We start from the raw sequence: 19458 nt of genomic DNA on the forward strand, positions 1-19458 counted from the left end.
CCAGCAGTCAGGACACACAGGGACCCAGGTCACCACAGAAACAGCGCAGGGGGGGAGCCCCTGGCAAACGGCCAAGGACCACAGTCAGCCTGCAACTCTGCTTCTGAGAACTGAACTTAAGGACCTAAGTCAGTCATCCAAGCACGCGGAGGCACAGCATGTACACATGCTCACCCCCGTGTCCCCCGAGCAGACACGGGCCCCAGAACACCCTGCACCTGCTGAGCCAACCTGAATGGCTAGAGGGTCAGCTGATGGACCACCCCCACCTGGGGTACATCTCAACCCTCCACCCCCAGACCCTCCCCCTGACCCCGGCCCCCCGGCCCTCGGCACCGAGCCACCAGCACCACCTGGAGGGGAACCGAGGACAGTGTGCCGGGCGGTTCTGGGACAGAACGGTCGGGGGAGGCGCTGACTTCACGTCTCTTGCCTGAGAGGCATTCTCGAGTGTGGGAGGGAGGGAGGCAAGAGCTGTCATCCGGTTTTAGCTGCCGCCCCTGCCTGCTCTGAAAGCAACCACTTGGGCGAGGGGGGCGGCTGGGAAGCAGGCGGCCTCGACTGTCAGGAGGTCAGGGGCGCGGACCAAGGACTCTGTTGAGGTGAAGGCAGTCCTGGGGTGCCCACCTGCTCTGTGAGGCCCTCGTGGACACACTGACACCCAAGGCCTGTGCCACTGCCCCAGGGCAGCGGGGGACACTTGCCCTCTCCGGGTGAGACCAGCCGGCCCCTCCCGAGGGGTCCAGGGATGGGCTGTGGCCCCAGTCTCTGCCTGTCTTCATGTTACTACTGGTTTGCGCATCCTCCTCTGTCTCACACTTCCTCTCGTCTCCCGCGAGGTAGCACGTGCAGGTTCCAGGCTCTGGTGAGGACAACAGGGCATGTGGGGCCCTCTGCAGCCCTCAGGAGAGGGGCCCTTGACCATGTTTCTTAGCGGCCCACATGTCGAGAGTGACCGACCACGGCTCTCGGCCTCATCTCGAGGGTGAGGAACCAAGCTCCCATGGCTGATGAGGTTCCCAACGCCAGGCAATGCTGACCAGAGGAGGGGCCCCGCCAGCCCTGCCGTCTGCCCCCGATGCCCGAGCGACATGGGCTTGTTCCCAGCAGCAAACACAAGCAGGGCCTTCACGTGTCAGAACAGCTGAGCCACGGTATCATCTCAGATGCATGACCCCAAACATCACCGACAGATGAACTATCAAACCCAGACTACGGCCTGTGGTCAGGAGCGAGGAAACACGGGGGAAAGACTGCATCCCATGGGCAGGACACGTCAGCCATGCCATGGCCGGGCTGAAGAGTGAGCTTGGGGACAGACAGGCAGGCGGTGAGGCCCGCACACACGTGGCTCCAGCACAAACAGCCAAGCACTCTGCAGACAGTGGGGAGGGACCTGTCCGGCACCCGGGGATCCAGGGTTTCCACATGGACCCTGCTGGCAGGAGGTCCACAGGGAAAACTCCTCAAAGCCGTGTTCCTGGCAGCAACAAGTGCACCAGCTCCGGGATGGCGAGGGCGACCACAGGAAGGCCTCCAACCGGCCACAGGCACTCCTCCCGGCCCCGTCCTGGGCGTCCTGCAGCGGGAAGGCCGACAGGGAGGGAACAGGCAGGCTTCAGCTTGGGTGAGCCACTTCCAGGTGCAGGGTCCATGTCCAGAAAGCAAGCTTCCAGAGAGTTTACCGTGTTACCAGGCCACTCTGAGAGCCCGGCCCCCTGTGTGCTTGCAAGTGGCAGCCGGGACAATGAATTGCACTCCGGCCCGGCCACAGCCCCGCTTAGGCACACGCACACAAAACAGAGACAACATGGCCACGAGGACGTCAAAGTCATCTCTGCCAAGCAAAGCCATTACGAGACGCGCTACCGAGTCATGAGCAGCATGTTTCCACAGCAGTGATGTCAGGTACACCAGTCACAGTGGCTGTGAGGCCAGCCTGTCCTTGTACGGACATGGTTTCGTGCATCCCAGAAGAAGTGTCAGGGCAGACAGACTGCATGGTGAGGGCTTCCCAGCCATGCTCCTCTGGGGAGCACAGCAACGGTACCACCAGGACTCACCCTGGGCACTGCTCTGGAGCCGCTGCACCCCTTGTCCATGGGCTCCGGCCTCACAGCTCCACCTGTGCCACAGGAGCTGCCAGCAGCTGTCATGGGGCGAGGGGCAAGAGACCCTGACTGTGCCTCCCACGACCGTGGGAAGTAAGGCCGTCATCGTGAAGGTATTTTGCAAATGAGAGGAGCTGGAGACACCGCTGCCCACATGGCCGGGTGCAGGGATGGCTTTGGCGGGGGGGGGATGGGAGGCACAGCCTGACGGCCAGAAGGGCTGAGCCCCAGGTTGACGAGAGGGAGGCGGTCTCACGGAGAGAAGCCTCGCAAGGACAAGGACGTGCAAAGCTAGGTTCAGAACAAGGGCCAAGCAGACCTGCCTGTGCTCTGCGACCCGGTGTCGTCGTCATGTGGAGGGGCCTGTGCTCTGCGACCTGGTGTCCTTGTCATGCGGAGGGGCCTATGCTCTGTGACCCGTTGTCCTCGTCACATGGAGGGGCCCCGTGTGCCAAGGGACTCCAGCACCCCAGCACTGACAGACCCCTCTCCACCCCACGGCCCTGACAGTCCCCACAGACAGGCTGGCCCACTGGCACCCATCCCGCGGAGATGCAGATCTTCATAAAACCGAAACACACATTTTTTTGCTTTCTTCTTTCCTTCCTTTCTGGCACACGTGAAGAACGTGCCTTTAAAACCCTCAGGTTTTGTCCAAAGACCTGGTATCTTCCTGTCTGGTGAGGCACCCCGTGCCATTCGAGGTCCCGCTGGGCAGCACCCACCGACCAGGCCAAGACCCTGAAGAGGGGGCGGAGCCATGGAAGGTTCCAGTAAACAGGGCACTGAAGCTCCTGCTGGGGCTCTGCAGCCCCGAGTGGCTCAATGAAACCCTCGCTGTCCAATGAGCGGTCCGACTGTGCTCTGCGTCCTCTGGTGCAGCATCCCGGAAATTCAACCTGCCTCTCAATCCTCGCCTTACTTGACTCTGCCTCCGACACGACCCAGGACCTGGCAAGCGGGAGCCTCTGGGACCAGGGGTCACATCCAAGCGAGCTCCGCCATGCAGGGATGACCCTGACAGGAGCCCCTCCATGCTCACCGAGTGCAGCCACCACGTGTGCCTGAGGACGGACCACCGTGGGTCTCATGTTAACGTGGCTCCACTTCAGAGTGCCAAGTGGTGGGGGCCTGTAGGGCCGAGGCCAGCAAAGGCGCCCTGAGCGGCGCCCTAGACCGCAGGAACCCCCCCCTGCCCCCAGCCCCTACTCCTTCCCGCAGCCCAGCATGGATACCCACACTCACCAGAACGCACTTCCCAGGCTCCAGGCTCCAGAGGGAGCTCTCAGTATTGACTTTGTGGGTGAATTTCCCTTCCATGAGGACGTGCTCCCCAGCTTCCTCCAGCACGGCCACCCGGATGGAGCTGCTGCTCAGGGCCACTGAGACCTGGAACCGAGGAGAAGGGAGTCACCTGGCACCCTGATGGGTGCCCAGCACACTCCAAAGCAGGAGCAGGGTGCAGACCAGAACACGAAACAGGACTACCCGGGGGCAGCAGGCAGCTGGACGAAGTCCATTGTCCCAACCAAGGGACACCTGAGGAGGCCTGCGCATCAATCTCCTTCAAGTAAATGTACTGCAAGTTCTGTTTCCGCGTGCGCAACAATGACATGGGGAAAACCACTGGCTTCCCACCAAAGCCCCTGCTCCATCAGGGGACCAAGCCCCACGCGGCAGGCAGGCGTGGGTGGCGCAGCTGGGGTGTGCCTCCCTCTCCCATCCTGCCGTCTGGCAGGGGGCGCAGAGCCCCCCCACATGCCCTCTTCCAGGAGCTGCTGAGGCTGCACCGAGCAGAGAGGCACCCACCTCGCTGGCCAGCACCCAGTGCTCCCAAACCCCTGGGGGTTCATCAGATCATGAACTGGACGAGGAGAGCAAACCAGTCCTGTCCCTTTTCAAACTCTGAAATCTGTGTCTATAACGCAAAGTCTTTTCGTGACCGCACCTGAAGAATGCATCAGGTGAAGGGACACTGGAGGTGGGAACCCAGGCCTTCCTAAGGGTGGGCTCCATCCGGTTCTGTGTGGAGGCGACACCCGCCCCCCCCCCCCCCCCCCCGCCATGTGACTCCACAAGTGCTCGTTAAACATAAAGTGTTGAAAACAAACTCTGAGAGTCACAAATAGATATTCAGGCTTGGCTGCTGTAACCTAACTGCCGTAACCTAATGTGAAGTACCCTCAGGTGGAAGATGGCCCGTGGCAAGATGCCATTCCATCAACTTTGGCTTTCAGAGACAAGGAGAATTCCAGGCCGCGCCTGGGGACGCGTGAGCCACTGCCCACACGTGTCCGCACACAGGCTGGGTAGCATCCTGTGGGCACGACTGCCCCGCACCTAACCTCTGGGAGGGTTTACTGTCGACTCGGCCGGCTCCGTGAAGACACGGGTACAACCCGGCATTACCCGGCACCCAGCACATTCCTAGGGGATCCAATCACTGGCCCGTCAGATGTCCTTGACCATGAACCTGGGCTGCAGTGGAGGCACCCCAGGAGCAACCTCGCTTTAATAAAATCCTCCCAGCCAGCCTTACATAACCGTAATTTCCAAATTCGGGCAAGCTGCTCACGCTGCTGGTCTTGCACAACAGGGGATGGGCCAAAGCACCAAGGGGACCCAGACAGGACACGCTTCCAGTTCGAGATGTCACTCTGGGAGGGGTAAGTATGTCCCAGCCTCTGCGACCCACAGAAACAAAGCACAAAGAGGAAAAGCCCAGACGGCACAAGGGAGGAGGTGGGAGACCAGCACAGACAAGCTTCCAGCAGCTCCAGAGAGACCAGCACGAGCATGGGGACAGACAGTGTGGAGCAGGGACAAAAGACTGGTCTGCACCTGGGGGCCGTGGCCACCTGGGGCTTCCGGCTGGCAGTCGGCAGGCAGGGAGGGCAGACGCCAAGCAGCTCAGAGTCAGGGTCAGCCCGGGGACGGCTGTGCTGGGGAGGACCCATCAGAAAGGACAGAACACACCGTGGCCCAGACCAGCACGGGGCGCCATCCCAAACACCCTGGTCAGCAGTGTGACGGGCAGTGTGTGGGGGCCATGTGGGCGGCCAGCCCCTCAGCCCTCCTAGGAGGGAGAGGAGCAGACCCCAGACCGATATGGGGAAAATCATCAACACCATCCCCTACCCTAAAGAATGTGGAAAATAGGTTTCTAAATAAAAAACAACCAGGGAACTCAGAATTGCATCCTGAAGGAAAATCTGCAGCATGGAACACAAAGACTACAGAACTAATTAGGAAGAAAGGAAATTCCAAAATATTTCCAATACACACCCTCAGAGAGATGAGAGGAGTGTGGAAGCGAAAAGAAACAGGAGAACAGAATGCTCACACATACTAAACACACAGAGGCTAAAATAAAACTCCCAACAGCAAGGCTGGAAAGCATCAAGGCAGAGACAAGATGCATCAGGCGGTCAGTGTGGCATGCCATAAACCACGGCAGCCACGGGACAACGCTCCAGAGTTGAAGGAAAACGTGCCTGCTGACAAAAAAACCCACTGAGGGCTACACAGAACGAATGAAAGATGACTCACACAAACTCGTGGTTTCATAACCTCAGGTGTTTTAAGGCCCCGAAAGTTCCCCAGGGAAAAAAAGTTTACTCACAAAGAACCTGAATGGAAGATCTCTAGAATCAGTTACACTGGATGCAGAAGCACAGGCAGGCCATGCCTTCCATCTTCCAAATGGAGAATTTTCGTGAACTTAGATTTCTATTCATACCCAAACCAGAGAATAGGCAGAGGTTTAAAATAACTACATTTTAAAACATTTGAGATCTCTGGATTTATAACGTATCTTGAGAAAGTTCCTTGAGGCTAAACCACAGCAAAATGAGAAGAAAATTAAACCAAAGGAAGATCTCCCACACAGCTTGGTGACCGCAGCTCACATCCCTGTCTCATGTGCGCAGGTTGCTAAGGCAGCAGAACTGAAACACTCCTCACACACACACAAAACCGTAACTATGTATGGCAAAGGAGGCCACCAAACCTGCCATGGTGATCATTCCATGATACACATGGACTTCAAATCAGTACTCTATACACCCGAGCTAGTAACAGCATTATATGTCAATTATATCTTACTAAAACTGGGGGAGGGGGAAGAGGAAGGTGCAACAGAGATCCCCAACATACTGAATTTCATCTAGAAGTGTGGTGAAAGGAAGCTCCTGGATGGGAGCTGTACAGAACTCAAACACAATCGGCCCAGGTTGGAATGAGAGGTGAAAGGACCTCAGGAAAGTGGTTTCTAGACAATACACTGTACCAGAGGGTCTGGGTGGCTCTGAGGTTATGATGAAAGCACACTATTTTTTACAAGAAAAAGAAAGCAAGAAACACACCAGGAAAACAAGAAGCTACACAAGAAATTTCCTGATCCGAAACAGAAAATAATGGAGTAAAACCCTGAAAAAGCTTTCTTCCAAAAAAGCAACAAGAACACTGGTGAAAACTGTCAATATGTAGTTTCCGAACTTTGGAAACTAACCAAAGGTTTGCAGGAATCCAGAGAGCATTTATGCAAGCAACACAAGCTTTGTGACCTTCTAACTTACCCTAGACCCATTCTCACTCTCCAGTCCCTTGGTAACCCGCGCTCCCAGCACAGTATGGCACACCTGAGAGAGCAGAAAGGGGCTGGGGCTCCTTCAAAACTCCATTCCTAAAGAACTGTGAGTACCTGTCCTGTGTGACAGTTCCCTGGGAGATCCCACCTGTTAGGCTGGTTTTGAATGGACTCAGAAAAGCCTTTTCCCCAGAGAGTGTTTGCTGCAAACAATTAGAGGCAAGCATTTTAATTTCACTGTGGACTGCAATAGTGGATAACAGCTGAGGCAAACAAAAAAACGCTGGGGAATACAATGTTCATGGAGGTTTTGAACATTTGGGCCACGTGAATGTGCAGGCCGTGTGCAAGCTTAGGAAAAATCCTTAGGTGAGGCCCTAACCCCTCACCACCAGCTGACTTTGAGACTCTGCATGAGCAGGAAATGGAGGCTATGGCAGACTTTTCAACTGCGAGGCTAAGTGTTAAAGGCATGCCCCGATATGTACAAGGAGCTCCATGGAAGAAAGATTCACTGGTTCTAGGTGTTTAAGAAAGTCTATCCAATCGGGACACCTGGGTGGCTCAGTCGGTTGAGCGTCTGACTTTGGCGCAGGTCATGATCTCACAGTTTGCGGGTTCAAGCCCTGCATCAGACTCTGTGCTGACCACTTGCTCAGAGCCTGGAGCCTGCTTCAGATTCTGTGTCTCCTTCTCTCTCTGCCCCTCCCCTGCTCACGCTTTGTCTCACTCTGTTTCTCAAAAATAAATAAATGTAAAAAAAAAAAAAAAAAAGTCTGTCCAATCATTTGCTGATCACTAAGCTCACCAAATAAAGACTTCACTGGCCACACATGATAAAGAATACACACTTTAGAAACTTAGTTCAGAAAAGTCATCAGGGGCAACTTGGGTGGCTCAGTCAGTTAAGCATCTGACTCTCAATTTCAGTTCACGTCATCATCTCACGGTTGTGAGATCGAACCCACGTCAGGTTCTGCACTGGGCATGGAGCCTGCTTAAGATTCTCTCTCCCTCTGTGCCCCTCCCCTGCTCCTGGGCTCGCTCTCTCTCTTTCTCTTAAAAAGACAGAAAGAGAAGAGAGAGAGAGAGAAATAGAGAGTGAGAGACAGAAAGAGAAAGAGAGAAAGAAAAGAAAAAAAAAAGAGAAAAGAAAAGAAAAGAAGTCATCAAACAAGAACTCCATCAAGTACCAACAGCAACAAACCATGGAGAAAAGGAGAGTCTGAGTTCCAGAATTACCACATTGTTAGTTAAAACGCCCAATTTTCAACAAAAAAAAATATAAGACTCACAAAAAACAAAGACAGCCCATACACAATGTACAAAAACAAGCAAAATCTATTCCTAAGGAAGTCTAGACATGAACTTAGTAGAAAGTCTATAAATCAACTATGGTAAATACACTCAAAGAGCTAAAGAAAACCATGTATAAATAACTAAAGGAAAGTATGGGAACAGTATCTCATAAGAAAATCAAAAAAGAGATAGATATTACTTTTTTAAAAGAACCAAATACAAATTCTGGAATTCAAAAGTAACTGGGGGAAAAAGAACTGAAGCAAAAAAATCTACTAGAGGGTCTCAGAAGCCAATTACAGCAGCCAGAAGAAAGAACTGGAAAATTTGAAGATAGGTCAAATGAAAGTAGTCAGTCTGAGGAACAGAAAGGAAACAATGAAAAACTGAACAGAGCTTCAGAGACCGGGGGGATGGCAAGAAGCATGCCACAACGTGCATAATGGAGCCCCAGAAGGAAAGAGAAAAAGAGTTGAAAGAATATATGAAACATGGCTGAAAACCCACATTCAAGAAGCTCAATGAACTCCAAGTAGTATAAATCCAGAGAGACCAAGACCTAGACGCATCCAGATCAAACTGTCAAGAAAGCCAGAGCCAGAGAGAGAATCTTAAAAGCAGGATGTGAAGCCACTCAACACCAGGCATGCTCCTCAGCAGGTGCACCAGCTGGTCCGCCGCCAGAAACCAGGTTAGAAGGTGGTGGGAGGGAGTACTCAAAGGGTGAAGAGAAGTAGTGTCAAGCAGGAATTCTATACCCAGCAACACTATCCTGCAAAAATGAAGGAGAAATTAAGACATTCTCAGAGTAAACAAACAAACAAAAATCCTGAGGGAATTCACTTAACAGACTCATCTTTCCTTGCACAGGCCCTGCAAGAAACACTAGCCATCTTCAGGCTGAAATGAAAGGACACTAAACAGTAATTTGAATCCACATGAACAAATAGAGAGTGCTGGTAAAGGGAAATACAGAAGACAGCGTAAGTGTGCCTTTCGTTTGTTAACTCTTCTTCTCTCCTATTTGATTTAAAAGAACTGTACCACAGGGCGCTTGCTGTACTGGGGCGGGGGGGGGGGGGGGGCGGGGTGCTCAGTCAGTTAAGCATCCAACTCTTAATTTCAGCTCAGGTCATGATCTCACATTTTGTGAGATCAAGCCCTGTGTCAGGCTCTGCACTGACAGTGTGAAGGCTGCCTGGGATTCTCTCCCCCCGCCCCCCCCCCCACCCCTCCCCTGCTCATACACACGCTTTCTCTCTCAAAATAAAAAAATAAACTTAAAAAAAAAAAAGGGCTGCAACACAAAGTAGCAGAGAACAGAAATTACCATATAAAACCCAATTCTGGGGGCGCCTGGGTGGCTCAGTTGGTTGAGCATCTGACTTCGGCTCAGGTCATGATCTCACGGTTCATGAGTTCAAGCCTCGCATTGGGCTCTGTGCTGACAGCTCGGAGCCTGGAGCCTGCTTCCAATTCTGTCTCCTCCACTCTCTGCCCCTTCCCTGGTCATGCTCTGTCTCTATCTCTCAAAAATAAATAAACATTAAAAAAAAATTTTTTTAACCCAATTCTGCATACACATTGAAGTTAAGTCTATATTGACTGTAATCCAGAGAAAACAATAAAACAATAATCCCCAAAATACAGTTTAATAAAAGATAAGGTAATTAAAATACTACACTAGAAAATCACAAAAGAAAGCAGTCATGGAGGAAAAAAGGAACAAAAAATTTCAAAATGTACTACGAAGATCCAATAACCAAAACTGTGATAGTGGCATAAAAATAGACATACAGATCATTGGAATAAAATTTAAAATTCAGTAATAAACCCATAAGCTTTATAGTCAGTTGATTTTAAACAAGGGTGCCAAGGCAATTCGATGGGGAAAAGAAAAGTCTTTTCAATAAACAGGACGATGACAGGGATGTCTACATGCAAAAGAATGAAGTCAGAGCACTCCCTCCTGCCTTCTACAAACATGAACTCTAAATGAATCAAAAACCTCTATGTAGGAGCTAAAACCATAAAACTCTCAGAACGAAACAAAAACGTAAATATCCACACCATGGATCAGGCAACAGTTTCTTAGGTGTGCATGCGCAACCAAAAATAAACAGACAATACGGTCTAGACTTTATAAAGATTTTTGTGCTTCAAAAAACATCATCTCTTGGGGTGCCTGGGGGCTCAGTCGGTTAAGCGTCTGACTCTTGGTTTTGGCTCAGGTCATAATCTCACAGTTCTTGAGTTCAAGCCCCGCACTGGGCTCCGTGCTGAAAGTGCAGAGCCTGCTTGGGATTTCTCTCGCCTCTCTCTCTGCCCCTCCCTGGCTTGCTCTCTCTCTCTCAAAAATAAACATTTTTTTAAAAATTAAAAAAACAAAAAACCCATCATCTCTTGAGAAAGTAAAAAGACAACTCATGAAGCAAAAGAAAATATCTACAAATTATCTGACAAGGGTATAATATTTATATTTAAAAAGAACTCTTACAATTCAACAATAAAAAGAAAGCAATTTTTAAAAAGGCAAAGACATTGAATAGAAATTTCTCTAAAGAAGACATACAAATAGCTAATAAGCACATGCAAAGATGCTCAACACTATGAGTCATCTGGAAAACACAAACGGAAACCACAACGAGATACCTCCGGGCAGTCATCAGGAGGCAGACAACAGGTGACAACAGGTGTAGGGGACGTGGAACAGGAGCCCGCACACACTTCTGGTGGGTATGTCAAATGTTAAAGCTGGTGCAAGCACTTTGGAATACAGTCTGCAGCCCTTCAGAAAGGGAGCTACCTTTGCTACCGTGTGCACCAGGTACATACCCCTGAGAACTGAGAATGTGTGTCCACAGGCGGGGAGAGAGGGAAAGACAGGGCTGACACACGTGGGTACGCAGTGGGAAGGGCAGAGATGCCTCCTCCCCTCCCTTGCCTCATCCCAAGTGACCAGGCCTGAGATGCCGGGGAAGGACCAGGGAGGCGGTCCCAATGTAGAAACAGAGGTTGAGACCACCCTGGAAAAAAATCTCATGTTCAGGAATGTCCTGTCAAAGGCCAGAGGCCATCACCCCAAGGTGCTGACAACGACCCTACCAAGGAAGCCCCCATGAGATCAAGAACACCCACAAGGTTGAGAGATGTGTCCCTTACTGAACAATAAATAAAGAAAACATGCGAACGCACTGTGTGGACACATCCAGAGAACACATCCACATTTACTAAGCATGATTAACCTTCCATCCCACCCAGGACCTGCTTTCAAACCCAGAGCACTCCCTCCTCACCAGCACGCCCACCACCCTTATCCACACACAGCGATCTGTAGCAGAGCCTTTCCTTAAAATAACATTTTTAAAAATCAACACTAGTGTCCATTTCCATTCTCAGTTTTAACTAATTCTGTTCAAGTTCTCCCTGTACTTTTTGAACAGGAGCATTTCTGGAGTGTCTCCACCTAATCAAATACAATAATCAACTTCCTAAGTGACAAAATTCATACTGTGTTAGTTAGGCTCCTGGTTAGTAACCAATGAGATAAGGCCCAGATCACCACACAGCAGTGCCTTCCATAAGAGAAAAATAATTTCATTTCCATAACAGTTGAATGAGAAACCATTAGAATTTAGACGAAACTGCTCAAAAGGGGCGAGAAAATCCAAGTGGATTATAAGGCAGCAAAGGTTCAAAGAAGTTCCATCAAAACACAACCTACTCCTTTCTAATTCCAGATGCCACAAGAAAAGAGACTAATTTGACTACATAAAAATAAATTAAGTTCCCCAAGGAAAAAAATACCAGAAGCCAACTCAAAATATTAGTAACAAAATGAGGCAATAGGTCTGCAACACACACCACAGACCGGGGGCTGACCTGAGATTATAAAGAGCTCCTAGAAATCATTAAGGCAAAGGGCCTAAGGTCTAACCAGCACACGTAAAAACATGCTTAACCATACTCCCAAGAGGAATACAAATCCACATACACCCAGAAGCTCCCTTTCCACCCATCCAGCTTCTACCACCCCCAAACCTGATGCTGTACCCCTGTGCACGATCACGACGGGAACGTGGATCGGTGCCCACCCCTTCGGGGGCCATCAGCAGTCCTGAAGGGATGCCGCACCCTTTGCACGTGCGACAGCGCCTCCCGGCATGCGTGCTACGTGGCACGCGCACGTGCAGTACAGAACGCACCAGAGGGCGTTCACTGCGTCCCCGTCTCCAACAGCAAGACACTGGCAATGACCACAGTGCCAGCTACCAGGCGGGGTCAGGAACCGCCCGCCCCTGAACATGCCCAGGACGTGGCAGCGCACACTCACACGTGACCCAGAAGCTCACGACATGGTGACTGAGGCCAGGGCGGGGACTGGAGGAAGACAGCTGGACAGGGGCAGGCCTTGTGAAAACGTCACATGTGAGCACCCTACCGCACACGCCCCTGCATGAAGTGGATAAAAATGGTCCTGGGACCACAGCTCTTCCCCACTCGAGAAGGGAGCTCCACTGCTCGCTCGCTTAGCGCTTGCAGGACAAATCCCTCAGGTGGCCCCAACGGCTCAGGGCCAAGCGCCACAGCAGGAGCCTCAGTGCCAGTGCCACGGTGGGAGGTTCCCGTGGCGAAGGCGCAGGACTCATCCTCAACAAAGACCACGCGTGGTCCCCGGGGAGGAGGAGGGTCATGCATTCCAGCCAGGACTCTGTCTGCACGCTTTCGGCCAAGGGCAATGGCTTAACGGGGCAGGAGTGGCCCGGAGGCTCTCTCGTCTGCACAGGGGGTTGGCCTCAAAACTTCCGGAGCTCCACTTCCCGGCGGCCAAGTCCTGGTGTTCGGTGAGATGCCAGGAGTGACTGGTGCCGGGGGATGCCAGCAGGGGCAGAGGCACCTCCACCCCAGCGCAGACGTCCCCTGCTCCTTGGCACAGCGGGCGAAGGGCGGCTGAGTGCACTCACTCCTGCTCGAGGCGAAAGCCTCTAGAGTTTGGCTCTAGATTCACCAGCAAAAAGGCCACAGGAAAAGGCAGGACCCTGGCCGCCAAGGGCAACGCATGCGCTCTCCTCCGCCTGCTGCACCCGAGCACCAGCGCAGAGGGACAGCGGTCGCTCTGCTGCTGCTGCTGGCGCCAGTCACCGCCAGGCAGGGGGCCCGGGGACCCCTGCTGCCCCCTCATGCACTTGCAGTGCCACCGGCACACCCACCACCGTGACTTCACCACTGGACCGCTGCGACCACAGCCATCACCTCCACGACGATTGACAGGTGCCACAGTCAAAACCCTAAAATAAACACTGCTGACAGGTAGCTGTGACAGGCACCTCGGGGAAGGGCTGGAAAGCAGCCAGTCCAGAAAGAAACTGACTACTCCAAGGGAAAAACCCCTGAGACCAGCAAAAGCCAAGACATCCAAAATAAACCTATTGCTAAGTTTTAAGTGAACTGTAGGTAAAACTCTTAGATCACTAAAAAATGTGAGAGGCCACAGAGTTTCACAAGAAGGTTTCAGGGGGTGCCTGGGGGACTCAGTCGGGCTGATCTCAGCTCAGGTCTTGATCTCACGATTTGTGAGTTCAAGCGCCCTACATTGGGCTCTCCAGAGACTGCTTAAGATTCTCTCTCCCCCTCTCTCTACCCCTCCCCTGCTTCGGTATAGGAATAACGGGGAATTTGACGATTGCCAAGAGATTATCTTAAAAGTTCCCATCACAAGAAAAACAGTGTTACCATGTGAAGTGACAGGTGTTCACCAGACTCACTACACCGATCATTTCACAGCACAGACATATATCAAATAGCCATGCTGCACACCAGAAGCCAGTATGCCTATATTACCTCAATTTCTTTAAAAAAAAAAAAAAAAAAAAAAAAAAAAAGCCGTAACATGGACCAAAAATACTCCCGAAGAAGATAAAGAAAACTTGAATCACGTCAGAGATGAAGCCAGGCCGGCAGAAATACGGTCATCAGGTGTCATAAAAATGCCAACACAGAAATCACCTTCTTCCAGCACCGTGCTGGTCTCGCAAATGCACCAGCGGCCGACGCACCGCGGGCAGCCACCACTCCCTGGAACTGCCACACCAGTGCCGGCTGTCACTGCCTGCACCCCACAAGGTCAGCCCCAGAGCAGCAATCTTGTCCAAGCCTTGGGGACCATCCCATGCTCAGTCAAGGTCTCAGGAAGGAACGAGCACAATCCAGAACCACCCTTGGTGAAAGTAAGGACATATCGAAGTCACGACACATGCATCTGACCCCCAGGTGCAACAGCCTGTCCCCTAGGGGGACCCGATGAAGGGCACAGAACCCTCAATACACAGGGCTTGGGGGAGAGTCAGCATGTATGTTTCCTGGGGTGGGAAGTACAGCCAGAGACCAGGTGATCTGGGTCTCCAGAGTCAAAGAGAAAATAACCAGTTTCAGGTTAGGCCTGATACAAATTCTCCTGAAGAAAGTTCCAGAAGTTTGTGGAGAAGGAGGAAGATAGGAAGTGGACCAGGAAGCTGGAGCTATCTTCAGCAAAGTTTGTAGCCAGCGCTTTTCTTAACTGACTTACCTGCATACAAGGTAATCCCAACACAACATGACGCCTGCCCCACCGGGCCCCAGAGAATGCTGGGCCAAGTCCCCCCGCACTGGAGCCCCAGAGGACACTGGGAAAAGTCCCCCCTCCCCCGCCACTGGAGCCCCAGAGGACACTGGGCAAGACTCCCCCCCACACTGGAGCCTCAGAAGACACTGGTCCAAGTTCCCACCAACACTGGAGCCCCAGGGTACACGGGGCAAAGTCCCCCCTCCCCCCCACAGGAAGACTGGCCTGCACCTACCAACACAGGAGGGGACATGGTCATCAGAGCGAGATGCTGTGTGGATGACCCCTGGTCATCAGGTCTAACGCAGACCTTGAAGTCCACGTGACAGGGGTCACCGTGCTCTGGTGACATCTCTGCACACAGGCGGGAAGAGGGCGGAGGGAGAAATGAGTGGACGCAGTGCTCCAGCTAGCATGGCCCAAGACCCCTGACCCACAACCACATGGAGCCAAGAAGCCTCGGGGCTCCTGCCTTCCCTCCTGACACTGGTGGGAGTGCAACTTCTGGGGGCTGCCTGGCCCCTGCCAGTGTATTGCGCATGGTTGGGCCCGTTCCAGGTGCAGCCTGGGCAGTCTAGGGTCAGCACCTCAGGACAGGGGCCCCAGAGGGACTAGCTCACCACCCAGCCTGGTTTTCTTCACACACAGCCAAGCCAGCCAAAGCTGGTGCCGCTTCACACGGCAGTCGTTTCCAGAAAATGCAGGAGCTAGTCATGTATAAGCTCTACTTTGCATGTTCTGGAACCTTCTCTTTGAAAGAAGCCAGCGGCACTGCTCTTTGAAAAGCTTCAGAGCTTTTCAGAGCTTCAGAGGCAGCGCACCTGCGCTGACCGCAGTCATTCACACAAGTTCCCAGAGCACTCGGTGATCCCAGGCACAAGTGAGGGGCACCTGTGTCACTTGGGGGGGGGGGGGTGGCGAGGAACTGCTTGGCCCCGCCATCTCGCCACGAAACACGGAAGGCACTGCTTACCGCGCAGGCTGAAGAGTCTTGTGAAGACAGAAGCAAGAATACAGCTTCTCCAGCAAACAGCACTCAGGGGACAACCTCACAAATTACACGGGGTTTTTCCTTTAAAGTGAGGCCTCCCTACGTGCACGACTACTGAGTAAACATCTCTCTCTCTCTCCCCATCAAAGGTTACATTTCTACTCCTGCTCTCAAGTAGAGACACCAGCTAAGGCTGTGAGTGCCCCTGCTCAGGCCGACGCCCCCCCTCCCCCGCCCCCCCACCCCGTGACCACCCAGTGCTCCAGACAGCACAGGCCCAGGAACCATGGGCCACTGCACAACCTGGGGATCTCCGCCCTGCCTCTCCAGGCGCCTGCTCCATCTGTGAAATGGGCGTGACGTGGATCACCCTGCCTCCCTTGTCAGGCTTTTTGTGGGGACGCCACGCAATGAACCACGGGAGGGGGAGGACACTGGAGCTCAACACCCAGCAGCAGGTGCACCCCAGCAGCACAGCAGGGCTGGCAGTCACGTCTGCGGCTGAAGGACAGTGGAGACCACAGGACAGGCCAGTCGGCTCCAGTGCAGCCCACACCAGACAGCCGCGGCCACAGAGAAAGCTGCGTGGAGGAGCTGGAGGGGCCCCAAGGTTACCTGCCTGCCCTTCACCACGTGCTTGGGCACCGGCACCTTGAGCTCCAGGTCAGTGTAGTCCTGCGACCAGGTGTAGTTCTCACGCACGGCGCCATTGTAGCTGTCGGGGTTTCTCTGGAACTGCTCCTGCCTCCTGGGGAAGAAGGACAGGTGAGATAGCACCACGCCCCAGCCATGCCCCACCTCCAGCTCCCAAGGGGCTCCCTCTCTGAGGCAGGGTGACTTCCTTCCTGGTCCTCCTCCTCAGGCCTCCCGGGGAACCCAGGGACAAAGGAACATGCTGCAGAGAAGTCCACGAATGCAGCACGCCGGGGACGGGGTATGTGGCCGCGGTCAATGGCACAGCCTAGCCTGCTGGCCTTTGTGGACCCCAGAACGCTGCTCAGTCCCTCAAGCGAAGGGCCTCGGTAATACGGCCCCGGGGCTCCTGCTCCCCCAGAAACTGTCCAACAACTTCCACCCGCAGCTTCCACGCAAACCCAAACGCGGCCCCGCTTTCTCCTGAGACTTGAGTGGTGTGCTGGAGCTGCCTGAAAAACCTGTCGGCCACACCCCACTGTCCCTGCAGGGCCAACCCAGCACGGGTGCACACAGGCGTGGCCGAGCGCCTTGGCTGACATTACAAATAAAACAGGAGAAGAAATTTGCTGTTAAACTTAACAGTGCTAACAATAGCATAAACACCACATAGAAACATTTGGACTCTCAAGCTTACTACGTGAGTTTTAGATCTAAATTAAGGACAGAAGCCTAATTGTGGACAAGGCGACACCATTGAGTGAGGCCGTCCCAACAACAGGTGCAGTTCGCCCACCTTCTCCAGCCCTCAGGGAGCCCGGCACCCACACGTGGAGGGAGAGGCCCGAGGACGAGGCTGCACTCATGGGGAGACACAGAAGCGAGCACATGTTCATCTGTGCAGATGAAGACGCGCAGAAAAGGGTCGGAACACGAGCACCCCCGCAGCCCTCCATCTCTGGTCAGGTGGTGGTTCGCAAGTAACGTGTGTACCTCCTGTGGGTCTGCCTCGTACACCTTATATGTGAGGCTGGCATCCATCATCGCCCAGCTCTTGCAGCTGATAACTGGCTGCTATCGGGGGTTGAAGCGTGACCCCAAAAATTCTATGGTGTCCTACCCTCCAGCCCTCAGAATGTGCCTTATTTAAAAGTTTAAATGAGGGGGCATCTGGGCGGCTCAGCTGGTTAAGCGTCTTTACTTCAGCTCAGGTCATGATCTCACGGTTCGTGGGTTCAAGCCCCACGTCGGCTCTGTGCTAACAGGTCAGAGCCTGGCACCTGCTTCAGATTCTGTGTCTCCCTCTCTCTCTGCCCCTCCCTCTCTCATGCTCTGTGTCTTTCTCAAAAATAAATAAAACATTAAAAATAATAAAAATTAAAAACAAAGTTAAATGAGGTCACTGGGAGGCCCTGGTCCCATCTGGGTCCTTCACAAGGGGAGACCAAGACACAAAATACATGCAAAGGGACGGTGGTGTGAGGACGGCCGGGCAGCTGCAGGCCAGGGGCTAGTGGCTATCCACATCCCCAGAAACTGACAGAGGCACAGAGGACCCCACCCAGAGTCTGGAAGGGAGCTCAGGAGAGAGCCCCAGGGAGCAGGGCAGAAGAGGCGGGAAAGGTCAAGACCGGGCAGGCTTGACACGGATGCCAGGACACACAAGTCTGCAGAGGCCGCTGGGCTACATGAGGAAAGTGTGCGGCTTTGAGTATGGCGTGGGTCCATTTACTAAGAGACACTCATGGGCGTGTGGGTAAAAGCAAGCGCCAGAGTGTTAAGTCTCCGTGGTGTCTCGGGTGGGAGACGAACAGGAAGTTTGGCTTTCTTCTGTTCCTTTAACCATTAACTTCCTTGCAACACAGACATCCTATCCAGAGAAAAAAGGCTCTTCTTCAGGACTCCTGGACAGGAGGCGGCGATCCAGCCTGTGTCCCCAGGACCAGGCGGCCATCAGCCTGCAACCTGACACCCAGACACCTGCACCGGGCCCGCCAGCACCCGATGCAGCTCCAGAGCCCTGGCGTGACGGCCATGCTGGAGTGTGCAGCGAGCACCCGAGGGCCTGGCCAGGATGGGGGTGGGGGGTGTCGTCCTCCCCGCACAGCCTGCCGCACGGCCTAACAGAGTGTGTGCGTTAACTATTCGAAACCATCCAAGTTATGGAAACTCAGAAATAAAATACACACAAAACAGAGGCCAACATGGTCTGGCACTTGGCAGAAATCCAGAGACAAATCTCGGGACCCCTCACAGAGGAGGGACAGCCACATCCCACGACACAGGGCTGAGCCTTCAGCCACGGCCAGAGCTGCTCCTGCTCGGGGGTGCCCTGCACCCCAGAGCTGTGGGCTCACAGAGGGGCTCTGCTCACACAGCACCACAGAGCCCAGCACCCTGCTGGGTGCTTTTTTTAACACTTGGAATCCACATTCTCTTTAAATAAAGTGGATTATTTACAGTCAACGATGTGTAAAAATAAGCCTCCTGTCATGTGCAGGTGCTCTGGGCCCCCTTGCCCCGTCATCCCTGACTGGCCGTAGCCACACCCCTGCAGCTGCAGATGTAGCTGCAGAGGGGAGGGGAAAGGAGGGGAAGGGAGGAGCGTGAGTCAGCACGCAGGCCTCCCTGCAGTGTGGGCATCCCAGGAGCCCACGGCCGGCCACATGAAAGGAGCTGCCAGGCCGGGCTCCTGTGCCACAGCCAGCACCCCCTCCCTGGGGTGGGAGCTCTGTTCAGGTCACTCCCGCCCCTCCATACCCCTGCGCAGGCAGAAACCAATGCCCCTCCAGCAGTGGCCAGCGTGACAAGTGGTAGGCGAAGGAGTCGCGGCCTCTACAGGTGCTTGAGCAGGAGCTAGCACCGTAGGGCATGGTTTCTAACTGGGGGCACGGGGGCCACCCTCAGGCCCCTTCCAAGGTTCCAGGAGTGGGGGTGGCTCCCCAGAGTGTGCCCATGGGAGGGACCAGGGCCTGTGCATGTGTGTGGCATGAGCGTGTGGAGTGTGGCACGTCTAAGGCAGTTTACCCTCTCCCCTCGTGGGACACCTCCATCCCTGCCACAACCTCCACCCCCTCAATGCTCCCACCACCTCCATCCCTCCCACGGCCTCCCTCACTGACCCCAGGACCTGGGCAGGGGACACAGCAGGTGGAGGCACAGGGACTCTCCTGTGGGCTCCTGCACTCCCGAGCTGGGTGAGGGGAACCCACCCTGGAGGCCAATGCCCTGCTTC

The 19458-nt window shown here is 53.8% G+C and overlaps 1 protein-coding gene across 8 annotated transcripts in view; it reads right to left on the reverse strand.

The window, feature by feature from the left end:
- The window catches only part of NUDCD3 (NudC domain containing 3), a 62985-nt gene that overhangs the window by 7588 nt on the left and 35939 nt on the right, over positions 1-19458 (reverse strand). For 4 of the 8 annotated variants that reach the window (XM_047834922.1, XM_047834970.1, XM_047834960.1 and 1 more), the window contains 3 exons: positions 16206-16338; positions 3357-3500; positions 1586-3175 (listed from right to left, as the gene is read on the reverse strand). In XM_047834922.1, coding sequence (XP_047690878.1) covers positions 2501-3175; positions 3357-3500; positions 16206-16338 — 952 coding nt within the window. In that variant the 3' untranslated portion in view covers positions 1586-2500. The other 4 variants (XR_007147288.1, XM_047834979.1, XM_047834946.1 and 1 more) reach the window with 2 other exon arrangements.

This window comes from Prionailurus viverrinus, chromosome A2 (genome assembly GCF_022837055.1).
Source record: "Prionailurus viverrinus isolate Anna chromosome A2, UM_Priviv_1.0, whole genome shotgun sequence".
In the NCBI taxonomy this organism is placed as follows: Eukaryota; Metazoa; Chordata; class Mammalia; order Carnivora; family Felidae; genus Prionailurus; species Prionailurus viverrinus.